The 15410-nt window shown below is 41.3% G+C and overlaps 1 protein-coding gene and 1 gene segment (V, D, J or C); both read right to left on the bottom strand.

Annotated features, from left to right (window-relative positions):
• Positions 1-326: 326 nt before the first annotated feature.
• On the bottom strand, positions 327-3489 carry LOC114432398 (immunoglobulin lambda-1 light chain-like). Its single transcript, XM_028400399.1, has 5 exons — positions 3447-3489; positions 3028-3372; positions 2591-2626; positions 841-1300; positions 327-759 (listed from the first exon to the last, which is right to left on the bottom strand). The coding sequence occupies exons 1-4, from the start codon at positions 3487-3489 to the stop codon at positions 927-929; spliced, it is 798 nt and encodes a 265-aa protein (XP_028256200.1). The 3' UTR covers positions 327-759; positions 841-926.
• A 4769-nt stretch (positions 3490-8258) lies between these two features.
• Positions 8259-15317, bottom strand: LOC114444883 (Ig lambda chain C region-like). The segment is given in 5 exon segments: positions 8259-8840; positions 8922-8993; positions 9067-9381; positions 10775-10824; positions 15286-15317. Coding segments are annotated over 5 exon segments (579 nt in total).
• Positions 15318-15410: the final 93 nt, after the last annotated feature.

Genomic DNA, 15410 nt, shown 5'->3' with positions numbered 1-15410 from the left:
TTCCTGCTCACTGCATGCTCTTTAAACTGATCAGTCTGCACTCAGTGTTTTCAACAATTAATTAATCACAGAAAATGTGTTTGGATACAAAACATCAGATCTGAAAGAGTTTATTAATATCAGAAAGCTGCAGAGAGTCTGAAGACAGCTGCAGGTTCATTTCTTCTTCTACTCACATTGAAACCATTCATTCATCATGAAATCACAGAGAGCACATGTGTGCAGATAAAACATTCAAACATTTTCTCATTTTATGTCACTGTGTAGAAAACAGCAGTCGTCAGCGTGCAGATTTATAGAAGAGGATTAACACACACATACACCACGCTGAACACACACAACAGCCGTTGGTTTCATCCTTTGATTTTTATCACATCCTGTTCTGCACCTGCTGCTTGACAACCATGGTCACATGACTGCCAGGCAGCAACATGATGGATCAGCTTTACTGTGAAACGACAGTGAAATAATGTGAAGACACTTTGTGATAAAAAGTAAAGCTATAAATGCAGAAAGATCGAAGCAGACAGGAAGTCAGATTCAGTTTTATACTGACTCAAAGTTTTAGTACAAAGAGAAAAAAAGAGCATCATGTGATCACTGATGGACTCTGAGGACAGTGATGGATGATGTGATGGAGGACGAGCAGTCAGCCGATCATCAGCAGAGAGAGTCCACAGCAGTACAGCAGACTCTTCACTATCAGCACAGTGTAGAGCAGCAGGAGCAGCTTCACCCTGCACTGAGACTGGAAGGACCCTGACACACAGACAGACAGACAGACAGGTCATTCTCTGACTGTGGTAGGATGTGAACATCTTCATCCTGAATGGGTCTTACAGTCAGTGAGCTGCACAGCTGGCAGGTCTGCAGGTTCTCTCTCTGGAGGACAGGAAGCTGCAGCTGGAAGCTCTGAAACAGAAGAGTCACATATTTACAAAGGTCCTCTGCTCTCTGCGCAACATCTCATGAACATGTTCATTATCTTGCTCTGTTTGGGCCTTCACTGTGCCCCCCTCATGTTTGACATAGCAGCTGTACTTATAACTGCTGCTCTCCTGCTGCTGGACAAACAAGATGGCGGTGCTGTGTCCCGTCTCTCTGAGCTCCAGCTGCTCTCCCTCAGCAGGATGCAGCTCCTCCAGCGAGCCGTTCTCCTTCTGTCGTTTCCAAGAGAAGCGGACCAGAGGAGGAAACATGTCTGAGGCCAGACACAGCAGGGAGCTGCTCCCCTCAGGACGGCCTGTGGGTGCTGCTGGGTACACGTTCACCACAGGCTTCACCACCTGCTGCTCTGAGGCTACACAACACAGACACACAATCATCAGCCTGTCAGTGCAGCCGCTCCATCATGCTGTGAGGTGATAGGGAATTTAAATCATTCCTGAACTTGTATACAAGTATACAAGTATACAGGGTCATGGGGGGCTGGAGTCTATTGTATTTGTCAGTGGGAGACAGGCCTTGATGGGTGGCCAGTCTATCACAGGGCTGCCACAGAAAGACAAAGACAATGAACCTAACATGCACGTCTTGGAATGTTGGAGGACATGTCACATGACGCATCTGATGGCTAAAATTATAATGAATCTGTCATATACATTACATATTATTTAATAACTTGTAAAAATCTGTAAATTGTTTTAATTGGTCAGATTTATGTATGAAACATGATTTAAATCACCATACTGCATATTGGTGGCATATTATTATTTCATTTATTGCCTCATGTATTTATATAATATTACATTTATTTATTTAATGTCTGCATTGTGGGTCAAATAAAGGTTTCCTCCATTTTAATTCATATTTATTCAGTTCATGCTGTATTTATGTCTCCTTGAAGCTGACAGCAGCAACAAAAGGGCTCACGTCTGTTTTACCACTGGATGTAGTGATGAGGTTTATAGTTAACCAGAGAAGGACTGTGTACGTTCATGATTTGTATTTTAAGAAGCGATTTGCATATTAGGGATGAAATAAATACAGCATGAAATATAAACATTAAATAAATAAACTTGAAGCAGACACGGGCAGTATGTGTGGATATGTCAAATATTATACATTTCTGTTTATTAAATATTATTGATGGACATGCTAGATAAAATATTTACCAGATCACATTTAACATATATATATGGTAAAAATATATAACATATTTTTACCATCATTTACTTCATTTACAAAAGCAAAATATTTATTTTTATATGTTGTATAATTTTGATGAACATGGAACCTGTGTTAACACGTAAAACATATTAATGTTTATCTTAAATGTGTCATCTTTTATCTTTTATATGTACAAATGATTTCCTCTTACTGTAGCACCACATCAGGTTTCTTTATTTTATATTTTAATTTATTACTGACGAAAAGAATACTGAAATGATGAAACACTAAAATAATTCTGCAGAAACAATAACTCAATTTATTTTTTTTAATTAAATTTTTTCTTTCCGTGTGCTGTGTGATAAATTCTATACAAAGTATAAAAATAATAAAAATGTGATTCAGTAGAAACAGTTCATGAAGAAAGTGACTTTAAACAGCTTCAACATTTCCAACAGTAAAAATAAATGTTAGTTCTTACCTGTTACTATCAGTTTAGTTCCAGGACCAAAGATGATCACACACAGTGAAACAGGCTCATACAAAAACCTGCTGAGTGAAGGATCCAATCAGGAGGCAGAATTCTGTCAGAATTCCATGTTGCAGGAACGTCTGTGTAAAACAGAGACACTGAAAATCTCCATGTTTGTAAAAACCATCGAAGCGTCCTCATCATCAGCTTTTTCCTGCTGATTCTAAACTTCCTCTGTTAACATGTGAAGCTCCGACTGGAAGACTCCCAGTCAGCGTCCCCTCTGGTCACATGGACTCATTCCTTCCTTTGTTGGGATCAAACATGGATTTGTGCAGCTTTCGATGCTTCAGAGCTCTTTGAGTGTGTTTGAGTCTGAGATGGAGGTGAAACATGAAGCTGATGTGGTTTTCTGTTCTCTGCTGGTTTTTGTTCAGGCTGCTCGCATAATCTCTCACTGTGGGAACTTCCACTCAACCAACAGGAGCAGTAGTAGGTGGCTGAATGATCCTCTTTAACTGTCTTGAGCTCCAGCTCCCAGCCCTTCTGTGTTTTTACAGCTGAGAAATCATCTTTCTGAGGATGACTGCTGTAACTTTTATCGATGTCACCATCACTCTTATCAATATCAAGAATCACTCTGAATGTGTCCTTGTCTTTCTTCTGGTACCAGAACACATAGCTGTTGCCACACTGTTGAAGCCCTCCACAGCTGAAGGACACATTTCCACCGACTCTCCTGGTCAGCGAGGCATCGTCCTGAATCAGATCTGCTGCCATGGAAACCAGCGCTGCAGAGACAGGTGGAGGTCAGTGTTTGTTACAGGTGCGGCTCATTGGCGCCTGATTGGCTGGAAACACTCACCTGAACACAGACAGCAGAGAGCAGCAGCCGGCAGGAGAAGCATGTTTCCTCTGGTGAACTCACAGAGAAGTGACGCTCTGATGCAGCTGAGGCCAAACGAGGACGAGCTGCTCAAATCTCCCATCAGCCCCTGCTGCCCTCAGATAAGACTGCTGGGTGCTGTGGTTTGTAACCACACCATGAAGGAGGAGCTTCAGATGAGACTGATCACTGCTAATAGAAAAGAAAAGATATAAAAAAAAAGAAAAGAGTTCTTATGAAGAGTTGATGATGCCATGATATCTGGTATTACCACAGTTTGGCGTTTGTGTGTGTGTGTGTGTATTTAGACCTGGTGGTGGTGAGGAAGGCTGGAGAACAGGAGAGATGAGGGTTTGGACTAATTGGACTTATTAATGACTGACTTGTTACTAACCAGACTGAAAACTGTGTCATCACACACCCACACATGTTGTGTTATAAACTACTATTCATATATATTTATACACATACACATGTGTTTGAAGCATGTTTTGTGGATGGGAAAGGAGGCAGAGCTGAGCCTGTCTGAGCATGTGGCTCCACCTAGTGGACAAAAGTGCAAACCACTGGCCCAGTCACAGAGGTCAGAGGCTCATGCAGATCATGGGGCATGTTTTGCAGTGCTTATCACAAGCGTGCTTCTCCTGCAGTTCACACACTTGTGAGGACAAACACTTGTTGTTGCAGGACAAACTGTCTGTGGTGGTTTGGCAGCGTCCTCCTGATAGTTTTAGTCTCTTATCAGATGTTCAGATGAGCCACACATCAAGACTGCTTCAGATCCCCATGTTCTTGTTAACAACAAAGATCAACAATTCATTTCAGTGATGCTGTAACTGCACAATGAGAATATTTCAATACACCAAGAAGACTTAAAAAGTACCAAGAAGCCCTGAAAGAAAATAAGATGATGATGTCACGTTGATACAAAGTCAGGCAGAAGATTTAAAGGTAAGCTAGTCGGCCTATAGGCTCCTTGTTTCTGAGTCTCTTCCGCCACCTGCTGGTCATATAGAATAACAGCATCATTTCTTTAGTTTAATTGTCACAGTTTAGTGAATTTATTTGTTAAATGTTTAAGACACTTCAGGTTATCAACTTTGATGATTATAAAAAGAAGAAGCAGAACATGGTGTGTCCTTTATGACAGCATGTGTAAAGACTGAGTCAAAGAACATGAAAAATAATCCAATTTAAATATAAAAATCCAGTAAAGACATTTCCCTTCACTTTCTTCTTCTGTGTGTTTTTTCTCTTTAAAGCACATGGACATTACTAATAGATCCTATTGTTCAGGTTTGTATGGATGGTAGATTGTGTAAATAGGTGCTTACATGAAGTAATACAATCTGCAAACTTGCCTTGAATGTCAGGTTTTAACAAAGTTCAGAGTTCACATTTTAACAGCTTTATTCACAGAGTCTTTTCAATACTTTTATATACTTTTATGTGTGCGTGTGTGTGTCAGCTGATCTCAGTACATTTGAATAGACAAATATACTGTTGGGCTGTACATATATTGATTTAAAAAAATAGAGGGCTGTGTCAGTTGAGGAGTGTGTGAGATTGTTGAGGTGAACAGCAGGTGTGTGTGTGTGCGTGTATGCTTGTGCCTTATTTTTTCCCCTGAAGTGATCATGTGATTAGCCATCAAAGTGCCAGTGTGCCCGTTTTGCCATAGATTAAAACAGCTTGAGGTGCGTTCAACACGCTGCTTTGTTGAGCACAGCTCTCCTGTGATGAACGATCACAGGTTTGAGAATCAACATTTCATATATTTATGTTTTAAAGCAAAAAAAAAAAAAAAACATCACATGCAGTCAAAGAATAAAGTCTGATTTTTTTTTCTTGCTCCTTCAGCCAATAATAAGTTAAAATTCACTACAGCTTGTTGCACATCTGAATCATCCTAACCAAGTTAACATGTTTTCTCAACTCTGCTGATCGATTACAGTTCAGTCTAATCTATGGATATTTGTACTGTAACTGTTGTCATGGTGACAGTGAACAATGTTTCTCCGTGGGAGAAATGATTTTGGTTTCCAGGATTTATTGATAGTGATGTTATTTTCTTAACTCCTTTTTTCATCCTTCACTTTTGATATGTTGTGGATCTTATATATGTAAGATATAATTATAAACTGTAACATCCATGTGTGTAAACAATAAACAGATGTTGAATGAACATTTAGTTTTATTCTCAGCTTTCTTTATTTGTGTAAACAATCATGTACAGTTCAAATCAGGGTGCACATTAATATAACACATGTTTCCATTGAGTAAAGGTGAAGTGACAAACTTCAGGGTGTGCAATTCAGACAAATAGAGGGGCAAGTTAAGGCACAAGTGAGCAGCTTGACGTATAAAAGACCAAACAGCAAACGGTAGTTTCAGGGAGTATATGAGCCGAGAAGAAATCCAGAGCTCGTATGGTCTGAATGACTACCCGTAGAACACGTGACTGTTGTTGTCACCACGCCTTGTCGCTGCTGTACACGCATGCTAGTCGCTCCGAAGCTAATGGACAATAATAAGCTCTGTGAATGTACCTGGAGCCTCGCAGGATACAGTCGACTGTGGGAAATATATTGTTCTCTACGAGGGACTTTGCGCTGAGGCTAGCGGTAGAAGCAATCTCGGATGTTGGAGCTTTGCAGGCAACCGGGAGCTAGCATTAGCGGCTATACGGCTAACTGGATCTGCCGGGGTCCACAAACAACCGCTGAAGACTGCTAAGGAGTGGATTTACGGTGTGATACGAAGCAGAGCGTTTGTGTGTTCGTGCTGGATTCCAGAGAATCACGTTGTTGGTGTATGGAGAAAACGGCAAGTAGAGGCACCGGTGGTCAGTCCAGAGGATGAGCTTTCCATCAGCTGGGTGAGTAGTGGATCCACAAATATGTTGTTTTGGTTTGACTGTGCTTATTGTGCTTGTGGGGGTGTAGTGATGACACACGTGTTCTGTGAGCTGTCAGTCATAACAACATGACTGAAGTATGTAAACATTGTCGTGGAAACACGTGGAATGTTTGGGTCGGTACAGCGTAGCTCCAGTGCATTGATCTCTCCTGAGGTGTGATGGATTTGAATTGGCTTGTGCTTTTATTGACACTGTATTGAATAAACAGGCAGTTGTCATAGCTGTGTTAAGTAGACTTTGTTGTTGTGGAAAAATAATTGATGTTGTTGTTGTTGATTATGAAAAAATAAATAAGAAAAGTAAGGTTCGTCATTTGATGTCTAACCTTGTCCATGTCCAGGTTTGATTGTTTTTGAAGAGTTGTAATGACTGCAGTTGTCAGGGCTTGGGGAAAGTGCCCTGACTGAGGAGAATTATTTACTATCTGCACACGTGAAGCTATGCAGTGAAAATTATTTATGTTAGATTTTGCAGGGAGCATGTTTTAGGTTTTAGTCGTTTAGTAGTTTCTGTCAGTGCTGTAGGAGGTTAAATGTGCCAGGTCAACTGGCGGTGGTGAGAAGCACAAGTGACATTGTGGTTTTGCTGGAGCTAGAGCTGCAAAGTGTTTGTCTTACTTTTAACACTCTTAGTGTGAGAAATGATGCAAATTCATTGCGTTATTTTTAAGACAGCAGTTCAGGTGGGACTGATGCTGATGCTGACAATGTGTGAGAATTGTCGCTCTTCCTATGGATAATCTCTGAGAAATAGGATGGTTTTAGGATTGGAGCATAGTTTTTCGCCTTCTGTCTTCTGTCTGTGTGCAGATTGTGTTTTGAGTTTTAACCAGTGTGGCATGTCTCCAAGGTTGCAAGTGAAAGTGCTTACGAGGTCATCAACAGGAGCTGTGGGCAGGGTTGGTGATTGTACAAAAGTGTGGGTTAAAAGTGCACAGGTGTTGTTGTTAATATACAACACATTCACATTCACATTTTTATTATCACTTCACACATGGCACAGTATATATGGCAGTGAGTTAAAGGTGGAATATGTAGTAGAATTAATACCACATATTGACACTAGGTGGCAGCACTTGAGCTAAAAGTTCTGTTTTCTCCTCACCTGCTTTTTGTTTCCACTCATTTACTGTACAACATGATCATGTGACTGGTGTGCTGCTTTCTTCTTATTGTTAGAATGATGATTAAACAGCTCCTGTCTCCAGTCAGAGTGAAGGACAGCAGCAACATTTACTCTCATTTTCTATTGACTTCAATCATTTCTTTCTTTGACCACAGTCATTCATACATGTCTTTACTTCATGTGTTGCTCTGATTATGACATCATTCTCCACTTGTCTTAAACAGGCCTGTTAGGTCTGCTTGTGACATCACTCTTCTCTTGGTCTGTTAAAGAGAGCTGTTGGTCTTGTTATGACATCACAGGTCAGTTGTACCTCTGGTTCATACTCTCACCTTCACAGACAACATGTTGTACCTGACAGTGACCACTTGAGGGCAGTGATGCTTAATGCTACATCTACTGTTTATTAACAAGAGGATTATTAGTGTAGAGAGAGATGGAGGAACAGCTGCAGATCAGTGTGATCTCAGTGGTTATTAGGACGGAAAGCAGCCAATCAGACGGCTCTGTGGGTTTCTGTGGGTTTCACTGTGACGGTTACAGAATCATTCCAGGAAGTCCTCAACCTGCCTCATTTCCTGCTCACTGCATGCTCTTTAAACTGATCAGTCTGCACTCAGTGTTTTCAACAATTAATTAATCACAGAAAATGTGTTTGGATACAAAACATCAGATCTGAAAGAGTTTATTAATATCAGAAAGTGACAGAGCTGCAGAGTCTGAAGACAGCTGCAGGTTCATTTATTCTTCTACTCACATTGAAACAATCCATTCATCATCAAATCTCAGAGAGCACATGTGTGCAGATAAAACATTCAAACATTTTCTCATTTTATGTCACTGTGAAGAAAACAGCAGTCGTCGGAATGCAGATTTATAGAAGAGGATTAACACACATATACACCACGCTGAACACACACAACAGCCGTGTGGTTTCATCCTTTGATTTTTATCACATGCTGTTCTGCACCTGCTGCTTGACAACCATGGTCACATGACTGCCAGGCTGCAACATGATGGATCAGCTTTACTGTGAAACGACAGTGAAATAATGTGAAGACACTTTGTGATAAAAAGTAAAGCTATAAATGCAGAAAGATCGAAGCAGACAGGAAGTCAGATTCAGTTTTATACTGACTCAAAGTTTTAGTACAAAGAGAAAAAAGAGCATCATGTGATCACTGATGGACTCTGAGGACAGTGATGGAGGACGAGCAGTCAGCCGATCATCAGCAGAGAGAGTCCACAGCAGTACAGCAGACTCTTCACTATCAGCACAGTGTAGAGCAGCAGGAGCAGCTTCACCCTGCACTGAGACTGGAAGGACCCTGACACACAGACACACAGACAGACAGGTCATTCTCTGACTGTGGTAGGATGTGAACATCTTCATCCTGAATGGGTCTTACAGTCAGTGAGCTGCACAGCTGGCAGGTCTGCAGGTTCTCTCTCTGGAGGACAGGAAGCTGCAGCTGGAAGCTCTGAAACAGAAGAGTCACATGTTTACAAAGGTCCTCTGCTCTCTGCGCAACATCTCATGAACATGTTCATTACCTTGCTCTGTTTGGGCCTTCACTGTGCCCCCCTCATGTTTGACATAGCAGCTGTACTTATAACTGCTGCTCTCCTGCTGCTGGACAAATAAGATGGCGGCGCTGTGTCCCGTCTCTCTGAGCTCCAGCTGCTCTCCCTCAGCAGGATGCAGCTCCTCCAGCGAGTCGTTCTCCTTCTGTCTTTTCCAGGAGAAGCGGACCAGAGGAGGAAACATGTCTGAGGCCAGACACAGCAGGGAGCTGCTCCCCTCAGGACGGCCTGTGGGTGCTGCTGGGTACACGCTCACCACGGGCAACACGACCTGCTGCTCTGAGGCTACACAACACAGACATGATATGATAGGGAAATTAAATCATTCCTGAACTTGTCCTGTGCTACTGGAGTATATTTGTCAATTGGAGACAGTCCTTGATGGGTGGCCAGTCTATCACAGGGCTGCCACAGAAAGACAAAGACAATGAACCTAACATGCACGTCTTGGAATGTTGGAGGACATGTCACATGATGCATCTGATGTCTAAAATGTTCTGTCACATAAGAACAAGCAAGTCTGAATCTTAAAGGAAGCTAAAAGCAAATAAAACATCAATTTATGACAGAGCTTCTGACATTTAACTATAAACTGTAGCTGACCTACAACTGGTTATTATGACAAATCCACTGTTATAATATGAAGTTATATATAAAGTTTACACACATGTAACAAATAACAAAACTGCTTTATAATGAATCTGTCACATATAATACATATTATTTAATAACTTGTAAAAATCTTTAAATTGTTTTAATTTGTCAGATTTATGTATAAAACATGATTTAAATCACCATACTGCATATTGGTGGCATATTATTAATTCATTTGTTGCCTCATGTATTTGTTTAATATTACATTTATTTATTTAATGTCTGCATTGTGGGTGAAATAAAGGTTTCCTCCATTTTAATTCATATTTATTCAGTTCATGCTGTATTTATGTCTCCTTGAAGCTGACAGCAGCAACAAAAGGGCTCACGTCTGTTTTACCACTGGATGTAGTGATGAGGTTTATAGTTAACCAGAGAAGGACTGTGTACGTTCATGATTTGTATTTTAAGAAGCGATTTGCATATTAGCGATGAAATAAATACAGCATGAAATATAAACATTAAATAAATAAACTTGAAGCAGACACGGGCAGCATGTGTGGATATGTCAAATATTATACATTTCTGTTCATTAAATATTATTGATGGACATGCTAGATAAAATGTTTTCCAGATCACATTTAACATACACATTATGATGAGTTATTATAATTATTACATATTGATGTCTTTTTACCATCATTTACTTTATTTACAAAAGCAAAATATTTATTTTTATACCTGTGTTAACACGTAAAACATATTAATGTTTATCTTAAATCTTTTATCTTTTATATGTACAAATGATTTCCTCTTATTGTAGCACCACATCAGGTTTCTTTATTGTATATTTTAATTTATTACTGATGAAAAAATACTGAAATGATGAAACACTAAAATAATCCTGCAGAAACAATAACTCAATTTTTTTTTAATTTAATTTTTTCTGTCCGTGTGCTGTGTGATAAATTCTATACAAAGTATAAAAATAATAAAAATGTGATTCAGTAGAAACAGTTCATGAAGAAAGTGACTTTAAACAGCTTCAACATTTCCAACAGTAAAAATAAATGTTAGTTCTTACCTGTTACTATCAGTTTAGTTCCAGGACCAAAGATCCTCACACACAGTGAAACAGGCTCATACAAAAACCTGCTGAGTGAAGGATCCAATCAGGAGGCAGAATTCTGTCAGAATTCCATGTTGCAGGAACGTCTGTGTAAAACAGAGACACTGAAAATCTCCATGTTTGTAAAAACCATCAAAGCGTCTTCATCATCAGCTTTTTCCTGCTGATTCTAAACTTCCTCTGTTAACATGTGAAGCTCCGACTGGAAGACTCCCAGTCAGCGTCCCCTCTGGTCACATGGACTCATTCCTTCCTTTGTTGGGATCAAACATGGATTTGTGCAGCTTTCGATGCTTCAGAGCTCTTTGAGTGTGTTTGAGTCTGAGATGGAGGTGAAACATGAAGCTGATGTGGTTTTCTGTTCTCTGCTGGTTTTTGTTCAGGCTGCTCGCATAATCTCTCACTGTGGGAACTCACAGGAGCAGTAGTAGGTGGCTGAATGATCCTCTTTAACTGTCTTGAGCTCCAGCTCCCAGCCCTTCTGTGTTTTTACAGCTGAGAAATCATCTATCTGAGGATGATTGTAACCTCGATAGATGTCACCATTATTATTATTAATATAGAGAATCACTCTGAATGTGTCCTTGTCTTTCTTCTGGTACCACCACACATAGCTACCGCACTGTTGAAGCCCTCCACAGCTGAAGGACACATTTCCACCGACTCTCCTGGTCAGCGAGGCATCGTCCTGAATCAGATCTGCTGCCATGGAAACCAGCGCTGCAGAGACAGGTGGAGGTCAGTGATTGTTACAGGTGCGGCTCGTCAGCGCCTAATTGGCTGGAAACACTCACCTGAACACAGACAGCAGAGAGCAGCAGCCGGCAGGAGAAGCATGTTTCCTCTGGTGAACTCACAGAGAAGTGACGCTCTGATGCAGCTGAGGCCAAATGAGGACGAGCTGCTCAAAACTCCCATCAGCCCCTGCTGCCCTCAGATAAGACTGCTGGGTGCTGTGGTTTGTAACCACACCATGAAGGAGGAGCTTCAGATGAGACTGATCACTGCTAATAGAAAAGAAAAGATATAAAAAGAAAGAAAAGAGTTCTTATGAAGAGTTGATGATGCCATGATATCTGGTATTACCACAGTTTGGCGTTTGTGTGTGTCTAGACCTGGTGGTTGTGAGGAAGGCTGGAGAACAGGAGAGATGAGGGTTTGGACTAATTGAACTTATTAATGACTAACTTGTTACTAACCAGACTGAAAACTGTGTCATCACACACCCACACATGTTGTGTTATAAACTACTATTCATATATATTTATACACATACATATGTTTTTGAAGCATGCTTTGTGGATGGAAAATGAGGCAAGAGCTGAGCCTGTCTGAGCATGTGGCTCCACCTAGTGGACAAAAGTGCAAACCACTGGCCCAGCCACAGAAGTCAGAGGCTCATGCAGATCATGGGGCATGTTTTGCAGTGCTGTGGGACTGTGAAGAGTGAAAGGCTGACTGAGACGCCTGGGCGAGTGGCTCAGGTGGTAAAGGGAGTGATTTGTGCCCTTAAAGAGCCAGGTTCGATTCCTGGAGGGGGAAGAGCGAAGGCAGAAGATCCGAAGTCCAGAAGGGCTGGAGCAGAAGAGGGGGGCGTCCTGGCCCCCCAGGTTTCGGAGGTTTGTGATAGGTTGAGGGTTTTATGTCTATTTTTTTAAAGTGTTTGTCTCTTTGAATCCAGAAGATGGCAGTAATGCAACATTGTGGGTGCCAGCTGCAGTAGAATTCTGTTTTGTTTACACCCAACTGGTAACAACTCTACCAAACGCCACCTAGTGGACAGGCAGGCAAGTATGGGAGCCGGTTTTAAAATGAGCGTATTCGGGTTTCCAAACAACCGAGTCGTGTGGACAAGGCCTTAGTAAGCGAGTGTTCAGAAGCCAGAATGATACAGTTCTGCGGCTCAGAGCTCGTATGGTCTGAATGACTGCCCGTAGGACACGTGACTGTTGTTGTCACCACGCCTTGTCGCTGCTGTACACGCATGCTAGACGCTCCGAAGCTAATGGACAATAATACGCTCTGTGAATGTACCTGGAGCCTCGCAGGATACAGTTGACTGTGGGAAATATGTTGTTCTCTACGAGGGACTTTGCGCTGAGGCTAGCGGTAGAAGCAATCTCGGATGTTGGAGCTTTGCAGGCTACCGGGAGCTAGCATTAGCGGCTATACGGCTAACTGGATCTGCCGGGGTCCACAAACAACCGCTGAAGACTGCTAAGGAGTGGATTTACGGTGTGATACGAAGCAGAGCGTTTGTGTGTTCGTGCTGGATTCCAGAGAATCACGTTGTTGGTGTATGGAGAAAACGGCAAGGAGAGGCACCGGTGGTCAGTCCAGAGGATGAGCTTTCCATCAGCTGGGTGAGTAGTGGATCCACAAATGTGTTGTTTTGGTTTGACTGTGCTTATTGTGCTTGTGGGGGTGTAGTGATGACACTACAGTCAGTCATAACAACATGACTGAAGTATGTAAACATTGTCGTGGAAACACGTGGAATGTTTGGGTCGGTACAGCGTAGCTCCAGTGCATTGATCTCTCCTGAGGTGTGATGGATTTGAATTGGCTTGTGCTTTTATTGACACTGTATTGAATAAACAGGCAGTTGTCATAGCTGTGTTAAGTAGACTTTGTTGTTGTGAAAAATAATTGATGTTGTTGTTGTTGATTATGAAAAAATAAATAAGAAAAGTAAGGTTCGTCATTTGATGTCTAACCTTGTCCATGTCCAGGTTTGATTGTTTTTGAAGAGTTGTAATGACTGCAGTTGTCAGGGCTTGGGGAAAGTGCCCTGACTGAGGAGAATTGTTTACTATCTGCACACGTGAAGCTATGCAGTGAAAATTATTTATGTTAGATTTTGCAGGGAGCATGTTTTAGTTTTTAGTCGTTTAGTAGTTTCTGTCAGTGCTGGAGGAGGTTAAATGTGCCAGGTCAACTGGAGGTGGTGAGAAGCACAAGTGACATTGTGGTTTTTCTGGATCTAGAGCTGCAAAGTGTTTGTCTTACTTTTAACACTCTAAGTGTGAGAAATGATGCAAATTCATTGCGTTATTTTTAAGACAGCAGTTCAGGTGGGACTGATGCTGATGCTGACAATGTGTGAGCATTGTCGCTCTTCCTATGGATAATCTCTGAGAAATAGGATGGTTTTAGGATTGGAGCATAGTTTTTCGCCTTCTGTCTTCTGTCTGTGTGCAGATTGTGTTTTGAGTTTTAACCAGTGTGGCATGTCTCCAAGGTTGCAAGTGAAAGTGCTTACGAGGTCATCAACAGGAGCTGTGGGCAGGGTTGGCGATTGTACAAAAGTGTGGGTTAAAAGTGCACAGGTGTTGTTGTTAATATACAACACATTCACATTCACATTTTTATTATCACTTCACACATGGCACAGTATAAATGGCAGTGAGTTAAAGGTGGAATATGTAGTCAGAATTAATAACACATATTGACACTAGGTGGCAGCACTTGAGCTAAAAGTTGTGTTTCCTCCTCACCTGCTTTTTGTTTCCACTCATTACTGTACAACATGATCATGCGACTGGTGTGCTGCTTTCTTCTTATTGTTACAATGATGATTATACAGCTCCTGTCTCCAGTCAGAGTGAAGGACAGCAGCAACATTTACTCTCATTTTCTATTGACTTCAATCATTTCGTTCTTTGACCACAGTCATTCATACATGTCTTTACTTCATGTGTTGCTCTGATTATGACATCATTCTCCACTTGTCTTAAACAGGCCTGTTAGGTCTGCTTGTGACATCACTCTTCCCTTGGTCTGTTAAAGAGAGCTGTTGGTCTTGTTATGACATCACAGGTCAGTTGTACCTCTGGTTACTCTCACCTTCACAGACAACATGTTGTACCTGACAGTGACCACTTGAGGGCAGTGATGCTTAATGCTACATCTACTGTTTATTAACAAGAGGATTATTAGTGTAGAGAGAGATGGAGGAACAGCTGCAGATATCAGTGTGATCTCAGTGGTTATTAGGACAGAAAGCAGCCAATCAGACGGCTCCGTGGGTTTCTGTGGGTTTCACTGTGACGGTTACAGAATCATTCCAGGAAGTCCTCAACCTGCCTCATTTCCTGCTCACTGCATGCTCTTTAAACAGATCACTCTGCACTCAGTGTTTTCAACAATTAATTAATCACAGAAAATGTGTTTGGATACAAAACATCAGATCTGAAAGAGTTTATTAATATCAGAAAGCTGCAGAGATTCTGAAGACAGCTGTAGGTTAATTTCCTCATCTACTCACATTGAAACCATTCATTCATCATCAAATCACAGAGAGCACATGTGTGCAGATAAAACATTCAAACATTTTCTCATTTTATGTCACTGTGAAGAAAACAGCAGTCGTCGGAATGCAGATTTATAGAAGAGGATTAACACACACATACACCACGCTGAACACACACAACAGCCGTGTGGTTTCATCCTTTGATTTTGATCACATCTTGTTCTGCACCTGCTGCTTGACAACCATGGTCACATGACTGCCAGGCTGCAACATGATGGATCAGCTTTACTGTGAAACGACAGTGAAATAATGTGAAGACACTTTGTGATAAAAAGTAAA

This window comes from Parambassis ranga, chromosome 2 (assembly GCF_900634625.1).
Source record: "Parambassis ranga chromosome 2, fParRan2.1, whole genome shotgun sequence".
NCBI lineage: Eukaryota > Metazoa > Chordata > Actinopteri > Ambassidae > Parambassis > Parambassis ranga.
The sequence above is the reverse complement of the archived record's forward strand: the minus strand, read 5'-3'. Positions and strand labels throughout refer to the sequence as shown.

Excerpts from the sequence above, each read along its gene's own strand:
- LOC114432398 (XM_028400399.1), bottom strand. The coding sequence starts at position 3,489 with ATGCTTCTCCTGCCGGCTGCTGCTCTCTGCTGTCTGTGTTCAG. Across the intron at positions 2,627-3,027 it reads TTCCCACAGTGAGAGATTAT|TCATCTTTGGTCCTGGAACT; the intron begins GCGAGCAGCCTG and ends CACTGTGTGTGA. Across the intron at positions 1,301-2,590 it reads AACTAAACTGATAGTAACAG|CCTCAGAGCAGCAGGTGGTG; the intron begins GTAAGAACTAAC and ends TGTGTTGTGTAG.